The 22,999-nt window shown below is 32.0% G+C and overlaps 2 protein-coding genes across 2 annotated transcripts; both read left to right on the forward strand.

Moving 5' to 3' along the window:
* The first annotated feature begins 1,466 nt into the window (after positions 1-1,466).
* On the forward strand, positions 1,467-2,939 carry LOC116143682 (tyrosine decarboxylase 1-like). Its single transcript, XM_031429123.1, has one exon. The coding sequence runs from the start codon at positions 1,467-1,469 to the stop codon at positions 2,937-2,939; it is 1,473 nt and encodes a 490-aa protein (XP_031284983.1).
* Positions 2,940-10,588: 7,649 nt separating this feature from the next.
* LOC116143683 (zinc finger MYM-type protein 1-like) lies at positions 10,589-11,326 on the forward strand. The gene has a single exon (XM_031429124.1). The coding sequence runs from the start codon at positions 10,589-10,591 to the stop codon at positions 11,324-11,326; it is 738 nt and encodes a 245-aa protein (XP_031284984.1).
* The last annotated feature ends 11,673 nt before the right edge of the window (positions 11,327-22,999 follow it).

Genomic DNA, 22,999 nt, shown 5'->3' on the forward strand with positions numbered 1-22,999 from the left:
TTTGCTCCTCCACTTGCTTAGGATTTTTTTTTTTTTTTTTTTTTTTTTTTTTTTTTTTTTTTTTTTTTTTTGTAACCAAACTTTATAATCAATGAAAGATATTTTTGCATGTCCCTGTTTAGCCATTTTTTATTTCTACAGAGTTGTTTCAATCGTCCTAATTGGACTTGTCATAGAAAACTCAAATTTCCTCCAAGTTATGTGTAGCTCGTTTCTTGAGGAACTTTTCGAATATATGCCCTAGTGTTTATGGAATAAATCCTCTAAAAAATGGTGGTGCATGTGATCCTTATACTTGAGGTCACCGGAGCACCTTGTGCACCTATTGGTGCAGTTTGACACTAGCCCAATATAGTTCATATTTAAAGCTATCAATACAGTAGTGATTGGTTTCATTGATAAGTGTATCAAGACTATGATGGATTGATAAGAGGATTTATCACTCTCAAGTACGGGAGAAGTTATCTCACTACACAATTCAGTATATAGTAATGACACTAAAGTTATGGCCACAGTAGGATTGAGTTGTTTCTCAATCCAATTTATTATCCGGTCATTGGTCCAGTAACTGAATACAAACATATCAAGAGTAACTAAGGTTGATACTATTTCTGTACCTCGGTCTTGATGAGATAATAGATGATGAAAGGATTTGATTACACAATAACTATATCGTTGACAAGTAGCTATTTCGCTGAATCTGAATCTATCAGGTGGCCATGATGCCAATCTTGGTCTATGTGTAGTGAGACAATTGATTGGTGTCAATCGTGATACTACTCACTACTAGTCTGATGAGGAGCCTACGGGTCACACTCTAAGGAGACAGTTTTCTTAGAGTAGATGCCCTAGAGCCAATCAATTATTATAGAATTGACTCTTTGTAATAATGTTCATTAATCAATAAAAGACAGTTTATTCTATATCGCGTAAATCATTATTATTGCAATATGTATTGATATATGTCCTTAGAATGGTAGAACCGTGACGAGGGTATCAAGTGTTTCAAATCTTGATAGTGAGAACCCTATGAGCACATATGGTGGCCATTCTAGAAACGTCNTTTTTTTTTTTTTTTTATCGGCAGTATCCGAGCTAGCTTACATGTAGTTTGACTAATCTCTTAGGACTTTAGAATTATCAGCCGCATAAAATTTCTAGTGATTACCCTTATTAGCAATAAAAAAGGGATCCAAACTCAAGACTCCTTAAGTAATACATCCAAACGATTCCTATCTCATCATTTGCCACCCAGAGGTAGTTGAATCACAATTCTAGGTGCTTATGAGAAGAGCAACGTATCCATCATCAAATTGGTGCATCAACCAACATTTTTTCTATCTTTTAACTGCCCAATAAAATGTGGCGTCAATTTTCTCCTATAAAGGACGCCCAAAGCTGCACAATTGAAAGCATAAAGCCGTCTAAGAATAACATCGATCCTTTATCCTTTAGGTCTTTTCCAAATGAGTAGTCTATCCGCAAATAACATCTTCTCACCCTTGGAGCCAGAAAGTTTCACTGATGAATCGAAAACAGTGATAGATTTCATAGCAGATTATTACAGAAACATTGAGACATACCCAGTTCAGAGCAATGTCAAGCCGGGTTACTTATCCGCCCAGTTGCCTAAAACTGCCCCATATTGCTCAGAATCCTTGGAGGAAATTCTGAAAGATGTCACTGATTCTATACTGCCGGGCCTCACTCACTGGCAAAGCCCCAATTTCTTTGCATACTTCCAAGCAAATGCGAGCACTGCCGGCTTCCTTGGTGAGATGCTTTGCTCAGGCCTTAATGTAGTCGGCTTCAATTGGATTTCATCTCCGGCTGCAACTGAACTTGAATCCATTGTGATGGACTGGATGGGAAAAATGCTGAAGCTTCCATCTTCATTTTTGTTCTGTGGAACTGGCGGTGGAGTCCTGCATGGAAGTACTTGTGAGGCAGTAGTTTGCACTTTGGCTACTGCAAGAGACAAAGCATTGGAAAAGCTTGGCGTCTGTGAGTACATAACTAAGTTGGTGGTTTACGCCTCAGATCAAACTCACTTCACATTCCAAAAGGCTGCTAAACTAGTTGGTATTCCTTCGTCAAATTTTCGAGCACTCACTACATCAGTTTCAACTGAGTTTTCACTATCACCAGAAAAAGTTCGTGCAGCGATTGAAGACGATATCAAATCTGGCTTGGTTCCACTATATTTATGCGCCACTGTTGGAACAACGGGCTCAGGAGCAGTTGATCCTCTTCAAGAGCTAGGCGAAATTGCCAGGGAGTACAAATTGTGGTTTCATATTGACGCAGCTTATGCAGGCAGTGCGTGTGTATGTCCTGAATTCAGGCATTACTTGGATGGGGTTGAACTTGCGGATTCTATCAGCATGAATGCACATAAATGGTTCCTTACAAACATGGACTGCTGTTGTTTGTGGATCAAGCAACCTAAACTGTTAGTAGATTCATTTTCCACTCACTCAGAAATTATGAGGAATAGTGCCACTGAATCCAATACGGTTATAGACTACAAGGATTGGCAAATCGCGTTGAGCAGACGATTCAAAGCTTTAAAGCTGTGGATTGTGATTCGCAAACATGGTTTGGCTAACCTCATGCACCACATTCGTAGCGATATTGAAATGGCTAAACGATTTGAGGCACTAGTGAGGGAAGATAAGAGTTTTGAGATGATGGCGACTAGAAGGTTTGCATTGGTTTGCTTCAGGCTCAAACCAAAGCGTGAAGACGAGGGCTTGGAACTGAACGGAAAGCTGATAGATGCTGTGAATTCAAGTGGAAGAGCGTTCATGTCGCATACTGTGTTGAGTGGTGTGTATGTCATTCGTTGTGCCATAGGATCAACTCTGACTGAAGATCGTCATGTTAATGAATTATGGAAGCTCATTCAGGAAAAGGCTCAATTTCTATTATTAGAATAAGATTTATTTTCACTCATAATGTATAATTTATAATGGAGATTGTATTAATTAAGAAGTATTTTATTGTAATGAATAAAGCGTTCATGTCGCATAATGGTTTGTTCAAGATGCTGAAGTCAAACCATTCAAGCAGTGTTATATATGAAATTTTATTTCTTTGGCAATATATGTATGCAGTATTGTAAATGTAATAATGAAGAACTGTTTCAATATATTAATTGGAAAGTGATTAATTTATTTCCTCTTGTGAACGTTGTTTAATACTTTAATGTACCATTGTTAAGATAAGCTCATTTCATGACAAAACCATAAATATTCTGAAACACTGTAATGATCGAGAAAGTCAAATTAAAACTTGGGATATATCTATAAACTGATTCAAGCAATAATCGACATTTTTGTAAGCAAAAAAAAAAATGTATGAAAATTCTAGTATAGAGTTTTAGTAAAGAAACAAACATTAATTGAATTTATAATTCCTAATTTTTTTTTTTTTTTTCATATTTCGGTAGAATGGTTTGGAAGTAAATAGAGTTGAAGAAGCCGAGGAGTGCCAATAACATCCTAAAAATTACTTAACAAAAGTACAGAAAACACAGTTTCAATATTGTTGTATGAGAGTTTAGGACAAGCTCGAAATTAATGGAAGCTCAAAGAAAATGAAGCTCGATAGAGCAAGCTATCTGAATAGTTATCTCATAGATCACAGATAAACCTTATCCTTTAAAATCAATGAGATAAATTCAACATCAGATCATGTAATTCCGGATCTAGCGTGATTAAGCTAATCATGGGATTAACTCTCTATGATTAAGCCACAATCCCTAAAATCCCTTATTCTACCGTTATCGAATTCATGTATAAATAACCCCAAAAACCTAATTGTAAGGCGTTAGCAATTTTAGAGAGATTAATCACACATCTATCGGTTTTAATTCCTTTAAGGTCAATCGGATCACTCTTTAATTGTATGAAAATTCGTAACAACAAGTATATCTATTTTATGAGAAAGTAAATGTGGTCGTTGTAATATATATTCTTATTAATTGGGTGTACTCTGTATTGTAACAGGAGCTAACGAACCTTTCTCCTCTTATAAGCTATGATGGCAATAATGGATCAGACATGGTTCTGTGATTTCTTGGTGAAAAAATTTAATGGCTTTTATGGATGGTCGTCCTCTCTACCTGTTTAATTTGCGGAAAAGAAGGGAGACTGAAAGCAGCCTTTACCCTTCACCTATCAATTGCAGGTATCGATATTATGGCAAGGGACCATGGATCAGCTGTGTGTTTGATTAGAATTTGATATTTTTCATATGTAAGATATTTAGATGAATTGTGCAGTTGAGAATGGGATGTCCTCTTCAGCCCGGTGTCCACTCATATTAATTCCTGTCAATCGATGTTGTTTTTAGACGAGGATCACAAAAAGTTGGGCAAAGGCCATGTAAAAATAAAGATCTAGCCATCTAATTCAAAGCTATACAAAGTTGAAGGGAAAGACACTATTGTGGTATACACTAAAAGAAGTGGTGTGCATTATAAACACAAACTTTAATGCTTCTAATTGAAAATTTGAAATATAATAATAACGACTACTAAAACATAAATAAATAGTCCTTAAAATCTAATGAGATTTGGTATTATTATCCAACACTAAGAATTTAATGAGATTTGGTATTATTATCTTCAGACGTCGCAGAAAAACTTCATCAATAATCTCTAACAAATATTATAAATTTTTGGATAATACTAAAAAAAAAATTCATTAGTCTCTGACGAACATTACAAACGTTTTGACAATACTACAAATACCCAAAATAAAGAGAATACAGAAATGGAGTAATAACAACAATGTTCTAATTAGAAACAATTTGCCTTAATTAGAATCAAATATATATAATTGCTTGATGTTGAATAATTGAATCCAAAGGGCAATGTTATTGGAAGCACTTACTGTTTAATTAATGAGGTACGTTTAAATACATAAAAGAAAAAGAAAACATTTCTGATCAATAAGTTATATATCTATGTAAAATTTTAGATAATTCCTTAGATTAAGAGTGAATATTGAAATGTTATTTTTTCTTGATTTAAGGTGGCATGACTGTGCTCCAATGATGGACGACATCTGTGGGATGATCTTCATTTGAGTCCGGTGACGCCAAAACTTTAGTATTTGGAAGACTACTTATTAACAATCAAGAGTTTTAAGTTTTATCAAGCATATATATGCTTAAGCCAAAATAATTAGGTAAATAATGAACCACAAGAGACATATAATCGTGGTTCATTATTTTGTCAATCTTAGGCCTAATTAATTTGCTCTTGAAATTCCTAGAAGAGATGATCACCATAAACGTTAATCATACAATATTATCGCTATTGGCAGGGGCGGATCCAGCATCCTGGCCTACCCTCCGATTTTGAAAAAAAAAATTGTAAATATTTATAGTTAATGATTTTTATATAAAAAAGGTACAAATATATATGGCCTACAATCAAACTAAATGTTATAATATATTAATGCAACAAGCTCACCCATCATAAATATTGCGGCTAATGCATTGGCCCAGTAGTTTCATTAGTATAAATATATTATATGAGTATTGCTACAGTTATCAAGGGATGTGCATCGAATTCGTACACCGAAGAACGTAGCGTAATCCTGACCGTTAATTTATTATTAGTTAAAATTAATCAACGGTCAGGATTTTACTACGTCATTCAGCGTATGAATTCGGTATATAATTTTCGGTAACTCTATCATTTTCGATATTATATATATGTCATATGCGGCCAATCTCTATTAGGGGTGAGCGGTTCCTGGTACCCTGTATTTTCTGGGAGACTTGGAACCGAAACCGCACAATGCAGGTTCCCAAAAAAAGGAACCATAACCGAAACCGCACAGTGCAGGTTCTTAAATTCAAGGAACCGAAACCTAAAATGCAGGTTCTGGTTCCTTTCCCGGGTAACCTATAAAAAATTAATCACCCCCCTATTAGTTTAAAAAATGATAAAAATACCTTAAATGTTTACAAATACACCCTTAACAAATTTTGATTACTTATTCATTTGTGTCCAATGTAACTCATAACCTGTAATCTTTAGGCAACACTTGAATTCAATCAATTCATCACAATTCACATAAATTACTTATGTTTAATGTTTATAATGTAATATTATAATTAATTAAATTTTTAATTATTTAATTAAGTATTATAATATTGTTTATAATATAATGTTATAATTAATTAAATAATCATACTATAAATTTATAATGTAATGTTATAATTAATAAAATTCTAATCATTTAATTAAGTATTGTGTAAATTATTAAATTACTAATTTTTATAATATAATGTCATAATCAATTAAGTAATCATTTAATTATGTAATGTTATAATTAATTAAGTGATCATAATATAATATAATGTAATAATGTTATAATTTAATTAAGTAATTATTTAAATATAATGTAATGCTTAATTAATTAAATTTCTAATCATTTGTTTATAATGTAATGTTATAATTAATGTTTATAATATAATGTCATAATCAATTAAGTAATCATTTAATTATGTAATGTTATAATTAATTATGTGATCATACTATAATGTAATGTTATAATGATTTAAGTAGTTATATAATAATAATTTAATGTTATAATCAATTAAATTTCTAATCATTTAATTAATATACTAATGTTTATAATGGAATGTTATAATTGATTAAGTAATCATACTATAAATATATAAAGTAATATTATAATTAATTAAATTTTTAATCATTTAATTAAGTAATGTAATAATATAGTAAATTACTAATGTTTATAATGTAATGTTATAAATTCATAACTAATTATGTAATCATTTAACCATGTAATGTTATAATTTATTAAGTGATCATAACATAATGTAATATAATAATGTTATAATTTAATTAAGTAATTATTTAAATATAATGTAATGCTTAATTAATTAAATTTCTGATCATTTAATGAAGTAATCATTTATTTATAATGTAATGTTACAATTAATGTTTATAATATAATATCATAATCAATTAAATAATCATCTAATTATGTAATGTTATAACTAATTATGTAATCATACTATAATGAATTAAGTAATCATACTGTAAATCTTTAATATAATATTATAAATTTATAATTAATTAATTTATAATATAATGTTATAATTAATTAAGTAATCATTTAATTATAATGTAATGTTACAATTAATTAAGTAATCATACTATAAATTTATAATGTAATGTTATAATTAATTAAATTTCTAATCATTTAATTAAGTATTGTGTTATTGCTAATGTTTATGTAGTAAATTAATAATTACTAATGTTTATAATATAATATCATAATTAATTAAGTAGTTATTTAATTAAGTAATGCTATAATTAATTATGTGATCATATTATAATATAATGTTATAGTGAATTAAGTAATCAGACTATAGATCTTTAATGTAATATTATAATCAATTAAATTTTTAATCATTTAATTAAGTAATGTAATAATTTAGTAAATTATTAATGTTTATAATGTAATGTTATAAATTTATAACTAATTAAGTAATTATTTAACTATGTAATACTATAATTAATTAAGTGATCATAATATAATATAATGTAATAATGTTATAATTTAATTAAGTAATTGTTTAACTATAATGTAATGTTTAATTAATTAAATTTCTAATCATTTAATTAAGTAATAATTTGTTTATAATGTAATGTTATAATTAATGTTTATAATATAATGTCATAATCAATTAAATAATCATCTAATTATGTAATGTTATAATTAATTATGTAATCATATTATAATGAAATGTTACAATGAATTAAATAATCATACTATATATAAATCATTAATATAATATTATAATTAATTTGTTTATAATAGAATGTTATAATTAATTAAGTAATCATTTTATTATAATGTAATGTTACAATTAATTACGTAATCATATTATAAATTTATAATGTAATGTTGTAATTAATTAAATTTATAATCATTTAATTAAGTATTGTGCTAATGTAGTAATGTTTATGTAGTAAATTAGTAATTACTAATATTTATAATATAATGTCATAATCAATTAAGTAATCATTTAATTATGTAATATTATAATTAATTATGTAATCATACTATAATGTAATTTTACAGTGAATTAAGTAATTATACTATAAATTTTTAATATAATATTATAATTAATTAAATTTTTAATCATTCAATTAAGTTTATACTAATGTTTATAATAAAATGTTATAATTGATTAAGTAATTGTACTATAAATCTATAATGTAATGTTATAATTAATTAAATTTCTAATTATTTAATTAAGTAATATATTAAATGTTATAACTTATAAGTCAATTAATTAAGTAGTAATCAATTAATGTAACGCTATAATTAATTATACTATAAATCAATTAAGTAATTTTATAAAATTATAATTAATTAAGTAATTATTTAACTATAATGTGATGTTATAATTAATTAAGTATGATATTTAACCAGTAATTAAATTTATTAGTGTTTATCAATTTATCATATAATATTAATTAATTCCTACTTTACTATAGATATACTTAGAACTTGATGATTGAAATAAATAACTAAATATATTGTTATTCTATCAAATATACTATTTTATTAAAAAATAATTCTTTTAATAACATTAAAACACTTTTAATTGGATCATAATTCTAATTATTCACTTAATTAATCAAAAATTTAATATTAATATATTAAAGTTTTTAATATGGTGTAATTTATATGTAATAAGTATGATGGTATATTTATTTAATTAGGTTATTCTAAAAATTTAACTTTTTCTATTTTAAATTTTTTTATATGTAAAATAATAGAAACCCCCCATTATTCTTTATTCACATTTCACAAATATTTCATATTTTCATTACAGTCCAGGTTCCAAACAGATTCCAAAAATCGGTTCTTTTTCCAGGTTCCAGTTCCGGTTTTGGTTCCTCCACACATAAGAACCCAAACGCACAGTGCTGGTTCAGGTAGGTTCCGGTTTCGATTTCGATTCTACCCCCAGGTCCGGTTCTACCCGCTACCCGTGCTCACCCCTAATCTCTATAGGACCACAACTTTTGTATCCCTAATTTTATTTAGTGAGTGCGCCTCTCTTTCTCTTTGTCTTACTGGCTCGGTTGAAGTTACAACTTTTGAAGACTACTTTCTACTTTATCAGTTTTAGGTATGTATATTACTTATTTTAGTTTAGTTTATTTTAAGGTCAAATCATATTTGTTTTTATGGAGGTTTTTTATTTTGATAAAAAAAAATATAAATCTTGTGAGTTTGTTTTGTGTTTGTTTGATTTTGTAATTGGTTGAAAACATTATTATTAATTTGTGACTTTAGATATCACAAATACATTTATAAAATTATTTTTTTATATAATTAGAGGACAGCTTGATTTGCACCAACCATAAATATTTTAATAATGATATTTCTATTATTTTATAATGTGATTAGTTGACTAAGTATGCTCTAATAGTAATTAAATTAAATCTAGTTGATCTATGCCAATAATTTAAATAAGTCAAAAAATTGATTAGCAAATTATATAAGTTTTAAAATTTCACTAAAATGATTTTAAATATAAGAAAATTAACACAATAAAATGATTAATTAATTGCTACAATAATATTTTAATTAGATCTAATTTTTACATCTAAAAACGTGATAAGTCAGTCTTTGTAATTTTATTAATTAAAGTTTTATCGGTCTTTCTTTACATGTGTCATTAAATCTTTTTTTTATTTGATAGTTATGATATCCAATTATTTCAAGAGATTAAATAAAATTCCAGCATAAATTGTTGATGGAGACTCTATTGATATTGAGGTTAATCAAATCCCATTAGAAGAAGAAGCCCTACATCAGTAACAACAACACCAAGTAAAATAAGCTCAACCTTCGATCGGGATGTTCAATTTAGATGAGCTTGAAACTGATCCAGGATTGATGATACCAATTAGCGAGATTTGTTGTACTGACAAGCAAAAGGAGGAAGTTCGAAGAGCATACTTGTTGAAAGGTCCTTGCCAACCTAAAGATCATAACTTTCCTTTCACTTTTTTCGGAGATAAAAAGCGTAGGTTTACACAAAAGTGGTACAAAGAAGGTCCAAATTGGATGGAATATAGTGTGGCAAAAGATTGCATCTTTTGTTTAAATTGTTATCTTTTCAAAACTAATTATGGTGACCAAGCAGGTGGTGAAGTTTTTGTGAGTAAGGGATTTAATAATTGGAAAGATAAAGCGAAAGTGAAAAAACATGTTGTAGATCATTCTAGTACTCATAACCAATGTCATGCCAAGTGTGTTGATTTGATAAACTAAAGGCAACACATCAATGTAAATCTTGCTTGCGTGTCGAAAAAGGCCAAATTGGACTATCACATTCACTTGAATGCATCAATTGATTGCATTAGATTTCTTTTACAATAAAGATTGGCATTTCGTGGTCATGACGAGTCGTTGAATCTGAAAATCAAGGTAACTTTATGGAACTATTGAAGTTTCTATCCAATCATAATGACGACATAAAAAAAGTTGTGCTGGAAAATGCTCCGAAAAACCATCGAATGACGGCCCCCAACATCCAAAGGGAATTAACTAGTGTTTGTACTCATTTGACGACCAAGAAAATTATTGCAGAAATTGTGAGAGATAAACAACCATTTTCTTTACTAGTTGATGAATCACGTGATGTGGCAGTGAAAGAACAAATGGCAATTGTTTTTCGCTATGTGGACAAAATAGGTTGTGTTATTGAACGTTTTATCGGGGTTGTGCATGTTAAGAATACTTCTACAAAGTCTTTGAAAATTGCAATAGATGCTTCTTTTGTAAAGCATGGATTGAGTTTGACAAGTTTACAGGGGCAAGGTTACGATGGAGCAAGCAATATGAGAGGTGAGTTCAATGGTTTGAAGACTTTGATATTGAGAGAAAATAAATCAGCTTTCTACATTCATTGTTTTTCTCATCAACTCCAACTGGCGCTAGTCAAAGTTGTAAGTAACCATTCGGCATTGGGTGAATTTTTTCAATCTCTTTCTATGTTATCAAACACTATAGCGGCATCTTGTAAGTGCAGAGATCTTCTACATGCTAAACAATATGAAAATGTGATATCTTTGATTTCTAATGGTGATCTTCATATGGGACAAGGTTTGAATCAAGAATGCACTATTAAACGACCCGGAGATACACATTGGGGTTCACACATAGGGACAATTCATAGTGTCATAAATTTATTTTCTTCTGTTGTTGATGTGCTTAGGGTGGTTGAGATTGAAGAAGACAATTGGCAAAACTAAAGTCAAGCAAGGAGTTTATTACGAATTATGGAGAATTTTGAATTCGTCTTTTTGTTATTCTTAATGAAAAGAGTATTGGGAATCACAAATGAACTGTCACAACCATTACAAAGAAAAGATCATGTTCTTCTTAATGCTATACAATTTTTACAAATTTCTAAGCTTCGATTGCATAAAATGAGAAATGAAGACACTTGCTTTGACATATTGTTAAAAGAAGCTTCTGATATATGCAAAGATAATGACATACCAATCTTAGAGAATATGGAAGATAACTTTGGGAGGACAAAACGGGGGATTGCGCCAATTACAAATAAACATTATTTTAAGGTGGAATTGATGTATATAGTTTTGGATAACATTCAAGAAGAACTCAATAATCTTTTTGATGAAGTAAATATGAGGTTGCTTCAATGTATGTCATCTCTTGATCCAAGTAACTCTTTTGTTGCATTTAACAAAGATAGATTACTTGAATTTGCAAAGTTCTATCCTTCTTATTTTTCTCAATATGATATTTGGTTGCTCGATGATCAACTTGAAAACTATTATGAGGATGTTAGCACCAATGCCAATTTCACTCATGTTGAAGGGATTGCCGACCTTGCTAAAAAAATGGTTGAGTTCAAGAAGGATGTTGCTTACAACAAAGTTTTCTTGCTTATTAAATTAGCATTGGTTTTGCCTGTGGCTACTGCAACAGTTGAAAAGGTGTTCTCTGCAATGAATCTTGTGAAAAATAGTTTGCGTAATCGAATGGGAGATGACTGGATGAACAATTGCTTGGTGGTTTACATTGAAACAGAAGTTTTTGTTACAATTGAAAATGAAGATATCATTGAACACTTTTAGAATAGATCAAAGCGGAAAATCGTGTTAAATTTGAAGATCTTCAGGTATACCATTCTAACTTGCTTTCATAGTTAAACAATCAATATTCATATATTCAAATCTTTAGGTATACCATTCTAACATGATTTTTTGGTCAATACGCAAAAGATGTGTGGATCTTTAATCTAGACGGTTGAGTTTTGATATTAATGTCTGGATTTAGAGTTATACAACATGAAGTTTGACTGCTTCCCTGGTGATTTTAATCTATCTCTTTGTAAACTTTTATGTATTTTACTTGTGTTAGAGTTGTGATTGACCTCTAAATTTGTGTGGAATATTTTTGGTGGATTGTGGTTGCTGTAAACTCTTTTGCTTAAGGTTTGGTGGCTTTTTAAAAGTTTTCACTAGTTGTTTGGCAAACAATGGCGGAGCCGTGAAGGACCCCCTTGGGCAAAAATCCTGGCGCTGCCACTGGCTATTGGTTAATAGTTAGTTGAGCAGTTAGTCTAGTAAAAGTTAAGTTAAAGTAACAGCAGTTAGTACATCTAGTTAATTCATCTTTGTATTAATTAGTTTTAGTGTAGCTAAATCCAGCTGTAAGCTACTTAAATACCCAAATGTAATAGAAGGTATCAGACTTGAATAAAAAAAGGATAGTTGTTTCTTCTCTCTCGGTCAAAGAGTTTTTCTTCTTCTCTTTGTAATATGGTATCAGGGCTCCGATCCGAGCACATTCAAGCAAAATTCCGCAAATCTTCCTTCAATTAGATTGTTTTTTCTTCTATTTCATTCAATTGATTCAGAATCTTTCAATTTTTGTTTGAAATTTCTTCTTGAAAGAGTTCTTTCTTTTGACCTAAATTCTTGATCAACAATGAGTGGATCTACAAACACCAATGTTCAAGGAGCTACAATGGTAGCAGATTGCAATAATCCACTATCCATGCATCCTTCTGATACTCTTGGAAATCAAATAGTGAGTCAGATTTTGACTGGAACAGATAACTATGGACTTTGAAGTCATGCGATGCGAATAGCGTTTTTAGCCAAGAACAAGTTGTGCTTTATAGATGGCTCATTTGCTCGTCCTCTTGATTCTGTTCAGGCACAGCAATGGGACCGGTGTGATGCAACAGTGAGGTCATGGATTATGAACACAATTTTGAATGATTTGGTTGCTGGAGTTATTTACAGGAACTAGGGGTGTTCAAAAGAAACGATTGGAACCGGAACTGACGGGTACCTGAGGTTTGATTCCGGTTCCTACCCGAAACCTGCCGTCAACGGGTAGATTCTGATTCCAAATTTTTGGAACCGTTACTGTGGGGTTCCAGTTTCGGTTCTTATAGTTAGGAACCGGAACCGGAACCAGAACCAGAACCAGGAACCGAGACTAATATAAAATAAAATTAAAGAGTAGGGGGTTAATAAAAACTTTTGCAGAAAAAGTAATGTGAATACATTTATATTTATATTTATATTTCATAACATTTAAAGTAAGTTGGTTTGACATTTGAGAATCTATCTTTACAAAGTAATGGAGTTTGTAATTTTGAATTCATAATTTGTAATTTTATTTTTGTTAACAAGTTCTAGGTGGGCGGTATTTGTAAGTTTTTAAGGGTTTTTTTTTCATTTTAAAAACTTTTGGGTCATTATAATTTTACAAGGTACCCAGAACCGGAACCAGAACCGGAACCGTTGTTACAGGTTTCGGTTCCAAATTTCAAGGAACCGTTGGTTTCAATTCCGGTTCCGATTCCCTCAAAAAATACAGAGTACCTAGAACCGAACACCCCTAACAGGAACAATGCTGCTACCGTATGGAAATACCTTCAAGAGACCTATAACAAGATTAATGGTTCAAGAATTTATTCAATAATGAAAGAAATTTCTATGATTCAACAAGGTACATCTACTATTCCAGTCTATTATACAAGATTGAAGATACTTTGGGATGAATATGCTTCAATGCCCCCACCTGCTAATTGTGCTTGTCCTATTTCTAACGTTACTAAAGAACATAAGCAAACTTAGAAAGTTATGCAGTTTCTTATGGATCTTAATGAGAGTTATTCAGTAGTTCGTAGTTCAATCTTATTAATGAATCCATTGCCGACAGTCAACATTGCTTATTCAATGTTAAACCAAGAAGAAAAACATTGAGGAATTACCAATGTTGTTAACACTCAATCTAATGTCTCAGCTTTTTTTTACTCACAATGCTAAACTTGTGAACAATTCTGCTCAAGGTACCAAACAAAAGAAACCTATGGAATGTGAATATTGTCATTTGGCTAATCACACAGTCAATTTTTGTTGGAAGCTATATGGATATCCTGATAATCGGCAAAGAAATAAACAAAAGAAAGGGAAAAATTATAAGACTCCTATTGCAAATCATAGTGAATCTCCTATGATGGATGATCCACAAAGGACTTTTGTATCTATGAGCAAACTTTCAAGTCTTTTTGCTCCAGCACAGTGCCAAGAAATTCTGAAACTTCTTGGCAAAGATGGTTCAAGTATTAACTCTAACATGGCTCAGGCAGACTCTGAAATCACCGCTAATATAGCAGGTAATATCACTTCTCTTCTTGGCACAATTTTACATAATGCTTGGAATATTCTTGATACATGAGTAATGACCATATGACTTTTGCATTTCAAAGTCTGGAAAATGTTTCTCCATACAACTCTTCAAAAAAACCTAGTGTTAAACTTCCAAATGGTATGATCGCACCTATTACCCATACTGGTGATATATATGTTTCCTCACATATGAAACTCCAAAAAGTTCTTTTTGTCCCTCACTTTCACTGTAACTTATTATCTATTTCTAAATTTTGTAAAGACAATCATGTTACTGTCATTTTTTTCCTAATTTTTGCTTGTTTCAAGACTTATGGACTGGGTCAATGATAGCGATTGGTAAAGAATATCATAGGCTCTACTATCTGTTTATGCCACAGGCTAATAATCTGTCTTACTCTGTTATAGAAAATAAATCAAATTGTACACCAATCTTGAGTGCTTGTACTAGTGTTATGCTATTGTTTGGCATCATAGATTACGACATGCATCTTTTTCTAGAATGAAATTGATTCCTTCTCTTAAGCACATCTCTATACAAGAATCATTTCACCATTGTAAAATTTTCCCTATGGCTAAGCAATACAGAAAATCTTTTTCACATAGCCTGTCTTCTTCAGCTCATATTTTTTATCTTTTACATATTGACGTTTGGAGTCCTTACAAGGATCCAACATACAATGGTTTCAAATATTTTCTTACATTGGTTGATGATCATTCACGAGCAACCTGGACCTTTTTAATGGTTATGAAATCTGATACTTTTCATGTGTTCAAACAATTCATTTTGATGATTCAAAATCAATTTTCTCTTGCACCTAAGAAAATTAGGACAGACAATGGAACTGAGTTTTTTAATAAAGAATTTGACATTTTTTTAAGTTCTCTTGGTGTAATTCATGAGCATTCATGTCCTTACACACCCCCAACAAAATGGGGTTGTAGAAAGGAGCATCGATATTTACTGAATATTGCAAGAGCACTAAATTTTCAATCTCATGTTCCTATTCATTTCTGGGGAGACTGCATTCTTACTGCTACATACATACTTAATAGAATTCCTACACCTCTTTTAAATAATAATCTCCTTATGAAATTCTTTTCCATAAACACCAAACTTGAACAATTTAAGAGTATTTTGATGTCTTTGTTATGCCAATGTTTTACCCAACACAGATAAATTTAGTCCAAGAGCTTTACCTTGCATTTTTTTGGGTTATCCTACTTTTAAAAAAGGGTATCTAGTTTTTGACAATTCTAATAACAAGATACTTGTTAGCAGAGATGTTGAGTTTATTGAAAACATTTTTCCATATTCTGATTCCAAGCTATATATAGAGAATACAACTTTATTTCCCAGCGCAGAAACTAGTTTTGATTTTGCCCCTATTGGCTTCATGCCCAGTTCTGAATCCAATCCTTCATCTACACCTATCCATAGCTCTTCTTCTTCAGGTAATATTTCTTCTGCTGATCCTTATTTTTTTATTAATCCCAATGTTGTTTCTCAGTCTATACAGCCTTCTTTATCTAGAAAATCAACTAGAACCACTAGACCTCCCATATAGCACACAGATTATGATATGTCCAATAACACCAAGTATCCCATTTCTAATTTTGTTGCCTATTCTCATTTATCCCACACATATCAGTGTATGCTTTCTTCTTTATCCACCCATACAAAACTTAAAACCTATCAACAAGCTATCCAACACCATGATTGGAGAGTTGCTATGGAAAATAAGATTCTTGCTTTGGAATCAAATAACACTTGGGAATTAGTTACTCTTCCACCTGGAAAAAAAGCCACAGGCTGTAAATGGGTGTACAAAATCAAACTTAAAGCGGATGGGAGTATCAAAAGGTATAAAGCTCACCTTGTAGCCAAGGGCTACACTCAGCAAGAGGGTATAGATTATACTGAAACTTTTTCCCCTGTTGCTAAAATGGTTACTGTTCGTACTATCTTGGCTTTGGTTGCTATGAATAACTGGTCATTGTTTCAAATGGATGTCTTTAATGCTTTTCTACAAGGAGATTTACAAAAAGAAATTTATATGAGAATTCCCCAAGGACTTGAGCATACTGGCCAAATTAAGAATACAGTTTGTAAGTTACTCAAGTCTTTATATGGCTTAAAACAAGCCTCCAGACAATGGCACCATAAGTCTACTACTGCTCTTCTTCACAATGGTTTTCAACAGTCCAAGAATGATTATTCTTTGTTTACTAAGAGGTAAGGATCCAGCTTTGTCATATTGTTAGTTTATGCTGATGACATTCTCCTTACAGGTAATAACCCCACTGCCATTGCTGAAGTGAAGAGATATCTCAATTTCAAGTTCAAAATAAAGGATCTTTGCGATATTTTTTGGGGATGGAAGTTAGTAGATCTAGCAAAGGTATTGTTCTCAATCAGCGAAAATATGCTTTGGAGATTCTTTCTATTGTCGATTATTATAGTGTGGGGGATTCTAAATCTACAAATGATGTTTTATAGACAAAAATCCTTCAGCTTGTTGGACATGATAGTGGCTAAAGGCTCAGCTTCTGTCTACTTGGTGAAGTAGTCCATATCAACTATTACGAACTTAATGCCCCATTTTCCTTGAGCTAAGGGGCCTATCAGGTCGATGCCCTAGATTGTGAACGGCCAGGGGCTTGTCAAAGTAGTTAACTCTTGGGGTGGAGCTCGCAAAACATCTGAAACCTCTGGCATTTGTCACATCTGCTCACATAGTCTGCTATATCATCAAAAACTGTTGGCTAGTAATAGCCCTAACGAAGCACTTTGTATGCTAGAAATATGCCTCTGCATGGTTCCCACAGATGTCTTCATGATCTCTCTCAGAACATAGTCTGCATCTTCATGGTCAGCACACCGCAATAATGGTGAATTGAACCCATGCTTATACAACTTGTCATTGACGAGTGTGTATCAAGCTGACTTTGCTCAAAGCGTTTTGGCTTCATTTCTCCCTTTTGGTATTGTTCCATCTCGTAGGTAGGCAATTATTGCATCCATCCAGTTGTATCTCTGACTTGTCACTAAGACCGGTTCCTGTGGGCGGAGATGCTCGGACTTGGGAGGAACTTAACAGGTATTGAATCAATCTTCTTTTGGCTCATTGCAAAGGCTAGGTGAGCTAGAGCGTTGGCTACTGAATTCTTCTCCCTTGGGATTTAAAGAACAGTGAAGGATTTGAACTGCTCAAGCTCGGATTTCACTTGTCGGAGATAGGATGCCATTTTGTCTTCCTTCACTTGATATTCGTCGCTAATCTGATGGACTACGAGCTAGGAGTCACTATAGATTTTGATGGACTCTACCCCCATCTCCTTGGTGAGGTGGATCCTTGTGAGTAATACTTCATACTCAGCCTCATTGTTGGAGGTGGCAAACCCGAATTTGATTGCAGCCCTTATCGGGTTCCCTTCTAGACTTTCGAGTAGGAGCTCAGCTCCTGCCCCCTTCTCATTTGAAGACTCGTCTACATAAAGAGTTCACTTCCATAGTTCGTCAAACTTTGACTTAGGCTGTTCACTTTCTTCTAAGTTGCTTGCCCCTTGCAGGCTTATTTCCCTTTCTGGCTAATAGAAGAATTCTGAAATGAAGTTCGCCAAAGCCTCACCTTTAATTTTTGTCCTTGTGATGTACTTGATATCGTGCTGACAACTTTCCTCCTTGAGCATAGCTATGAACGAGGAAATGTTGACAAAGCCCTTTTTATCAAGCGTGTTAACGGTGAAATCTTGTGTGCATAGATTTACGTTGATGATATTGTGTTTGGCTCTACATCTCACTCATATGCACTTGAATTCATTAGTTTAATGAAAAATGAGTTTGAGATGAATATGGCAGGAGAGTTAAATATGTTTCTTGGTCTTCAAATTAAACAATTGGAAAATGGCATGTTTGTTTCCCAATCTAAGTATGCTAGAAACATGTTAAAAAGGTTTTGTTTAGAGAGTTCAAAGCATGCTTAAGCTATCCAAAGATGAACATGGTAAAAAGGTAGACACTAAGATGTACCGAAGCATGATAAGAAGCCTTCTCTACTTGATTGCTAGCTGACCTAATCTTTGTTCTAGTGTTGGCATTTGTGCTAAGTTTCAAGCTAACCCTTCTGAGTTGCACCTGAATGCAGTGAAAATAATTATGAAATATGTTTCAGGTACATGTGATTTTGGTCTTTGGAACTCATTTGATTCTAACAGTTGCTTGGTTGGATATAGTGATGCCGATTAAGTAGGAAATTTGGATGATTGAAATAGAACTTCGGGTGGTTGTTTCTATCTTGGGAACAATCTTGTCACATGGTACAGCAAGAAGCAAAATCCCATCTCCCTATCCACTGCTGAGGCTGAGTATATTGTCGTAAGGAGTTATTACACTCAAATTTTATGGTTAAAGCAAATTTTGTTTGATTATGGTATTGACCAAGATTGTGTGACTATATTTTGTGATAACACGAATGCCATTAACATCTGTAAGAATCCTGTCTAGCATTCTAAGACTAAGCACATTGACATAAGACATCACTTCATTAGAGAGTTAGTTAACGAGAACATCATTGCACTTGCTCTTGTGAACACAAAATCCCAATTGGCTGATCTTTTTACAAAAACATTTGATTATGATACTTTTGTTTTCTTGAGGAAATCCATTGGAATACTTCAACTTGAGTAGGTTTTTTTTTATTATTATGTTGAATAAAGCATGAATATGCTTCTTTTATTTTTGGTTGTCAAGTCCTTTGATCTGTGCTACCACATTGATAGTAATTTTTCTCTTGTTTGTGTGCTAACTCTGGTTTGTTGTGTCCACTGTTGACTCTCTCTATTGCATGACTTTATCTCATCCTGAGTTGTTTGTCCATTCTTGTCACTATTGTGAAAGATCTACCTTGCCTGAAGTGTGACAATCATTTTTTAGTAATTTTCTGATTTGTAGTAACCCCTATGTCTTGGAAAATCTACCATTAAGAGGACTACCTTTTTGTAAGTGTGAAAGCTACATTTTGGTTATGTTTTGAGAGTTAATTGCCCATTGTTTCAAAACTAAAAAGAAAAACATTGAATCATTATCTTCTATGTTGAAAAAGAAAAATGAAAAATGTTGTAGGGCGTGAGGAATGGGGGAGTTTCTCTTGCAAAATATTAATTAACCAATGTGTCATTTAATCCCCCTTGAGGACACTATCACACACTTAGATAAGCTCTTGTGACTTAACCTCTCTTGTTTGTGATTAAGGAAGTCTTGTTTAGATTGTTTTATGTTGACATCTTCCTTGTGAGTTTGTGTGCCTTTCAAGATTGAAAATTAATTTCTTAGGTTGTTTAGCACAAATTACTTGTCTTGACCTTCAAAAATTCAAGTGAAGCATTTCATTTGTTTTTAATTTACTTTTAATTTTTTTCTATTTAATTTTGTTTAATAAAGTCAGTTCTTTTGAAAAATTGATGTCTCTTTGGGATGCTGTGCTCACACATCACCACATGAAATTTTCATGTTTTTTTTTTTTTTTTTTTTTTTTGTGTGCTCATCAATTGATAATTGAGCAATGAAGCTTATAGGTGAGCATGAGACAGATGTAAATTATATATTTGGTTTTCAATTTTTATTAAAATGATAAACATGATGTTTTTTTTATAACTTTATATAAAATCAATCAAAACGTGTTATCAATTTGAAAAGGTTTTAGGAAAACCAACCTGGTAAATATTTCTCCAAGTAGCAAATGATTAGATACTTATGAAAATGTACTATAGAAAGTTAGGCTAAAATCTAAGTAACAATGGGAGGGATAACCACCACTGGGTGGCTTAGCAGTCAACTAAGACGTTTGGGTGTATTACTCAAGAAGTCTTGAGTTCGATCTAGTTGGGTTGTTAATAGGGATGACCACTGAGAAGATTTACTTGGCTATCAACTTAAGAGTTTTGGGGGATTAGTTGAGGTGTGCACAAGCTGGCTCAGACACCCCCGATCACCAAAAAAAAAAAAAAAGGGAGAGTTATGTATACACCAAAGTCCTTAATAACTAGGCCTATTATTTGGATACAAAATTTCATCCATAAGTTGTATTGAGAAATGTGGTGTACAAAATGAATTTAACCCATGTGTTAAATGACATCCAAAACTGTATATAAACAATACATTTGAGAAAAGCATTTTATAAAAAAATATGTTTAATGTTTTGTTTTTCAAAGGTCCTTTTATTTTAAAAATAATTTACTTTATTTTAATTAAACATATGTAGAAGTAAAAATCTACCTGTACGGAAAGAGGGACTAATCCCGTGGGGTTAAGGCCACTAGCGATCTGATGTACCTGCACACGTAGAGAAACAAAGAAGGAGCGACGGAAAACACCAGGGTGGTGTTTGCCATAGGCACTCCGACGCTTAAGTCAGCAAGGTTGAAAGAGGATAATTTTGTGAGGGCTATGGAGTAGAGAGGTTACCAAAAGTCTAGTCAGGGACTGTGACTACGATTGTAATATGAAGTTCTTAAGCGGGAACTCTGGGGTCTAAAGGTGTAATGTAATCTCCCTTGTGAGAGAGCTGGCCTCTGTTTAAATAGTGATTGTCTGGTTTCCCAATCCTGATAGAATAAGGAGTTCTCATTGTAATCGTTTCCCCCCTGGGATGTATCCTTTGGCCCCCTTATCCTGGCGTGAAAGGAAGTCCGAGTATAATTCGGATACGGATGTTGGAGGAGTTAGGGTAGTAGTGGACTACCTTATCAGAGTTCAAATAGGAGTGTGATCCGTAGTTGACTGTGGGCTTCGAATTGGGCCATAGGCCCAGATGGTATGTTGGGATCAGAAGGTCTGGGTCCAAATGGTATGGACTGGCTATACTTCATACCGAATGGGCCTCATCTAGGGAATTCTGGCTCGGGCCGCATCGGGACTGGGCCTAGGCTTAGCTCTTTGTCAGATGTGTTATCCTATTTGGGCCAAGGACATTTTTTGGCCCTAACAACATATAAATATACGTATAACTTTAATGTTTAAAAAACTTTCAACAATCTCAACCATCAAACACACTTTTTATTACAATTAAACATTGAAAACATGGACAGGCCTTGATTTCCACATAATTCTCATTGTACAATTTGTTCTCCCTCCTCTCCTGCACCACGCAACATGAGTAAATATTATTCTAGTGAATTCTTTTGCTTCGTAAATCACAAACAATATTTTACTATTAAGTATTATTTTTCTCTAAGAAAAATAATTAATTAAATATTAATTTAATGGGATAACACATGACATATACAACATGCATAACTCATGCATCTTAAAAATTATTCTTGTTGTTATTATTAGAGTTAATGACAAAATTTTCTCAAAGGTACGATATAACAACAAAATTCGCCCTATTATTAAGTTTTTGGTGTTAGGATAAAGGATAAAAAAGTAATTTGATAATTTTACTANTTAGTGTTTTTAAATTAGTGTTAATTTTTATTTTGAGTTATTGTAGTTTAATATTTGCATTGAATAAAGTTCTATTTTTAATTTTTCATCATTTTTTAAACTATATCATTATTATAAATAATAATCAAATTAAATTAAATACAAATACTCAAATTTGGTGTGATTTTTGGTGTAAAATTTAATACTCAAATTAACTTAACAAAATTAAAAAAAAAACAAAAAAACCAAAATTAAAAAAAAAATATATTTTTTTATTTTTGCTACAGTGCCACGCCATTTTGACGCAGTGCTACAGTGCTGCACCAAATTTGGTGCAGCACTGCGCCAAAATGGCACAGTATTTAGCGTGGGTTGGAGTACCAACCCACGCCAATTTGGTGTTTTTTGCACCATTTTGGCGTGGGTTGGAGATGCCCTAACGTGGTACAATTAAATTTATCCCATCCACAAGATCTATAGAAGTTAACCGGGATCATCTGTCATAATTTATTACTTGATTCGGTAACTTGTCCTGTAAAGGAGGGATATTGGACGTTAATTACAAGAGAGCATGCGGCTTGTTTATAATGCACATATTGCACGCAGTTAAACATTTTAATTGTTTCCATGTCTTTTACAATTTCTCCTTCGTGATGTGGAAGCAAATAAGAAAAGATAAATAAAATAAATATGCTAGTTGAATTTCGTTTTGGTCCCACGTCGGAGATATAGGTTATAATTTTTCATTTGAAGGGTTATAAATAGAGCATTACTTTGTTCTTTGTAAGTATCTTCGAAATAGTATTAAATATAACTTTTAG

Source organism: Pistacia vera, unplaced genomic scaffold, assembly GCF_008641045.1.
Source record: "Pistacia vera cultivar Batoury unplaced genomic scaffold, PisVer_v2 Contig432, whole genome shotgun sequence".
In the NCBI taxonomy this organism is placed as follows: domain Eukaryota; kingdom Viridiplantae; phylum Streptophyta; class Magnoliopsida; order Sapindales; family Anacardiaceae; genus Pistacia; species Pistacia vera.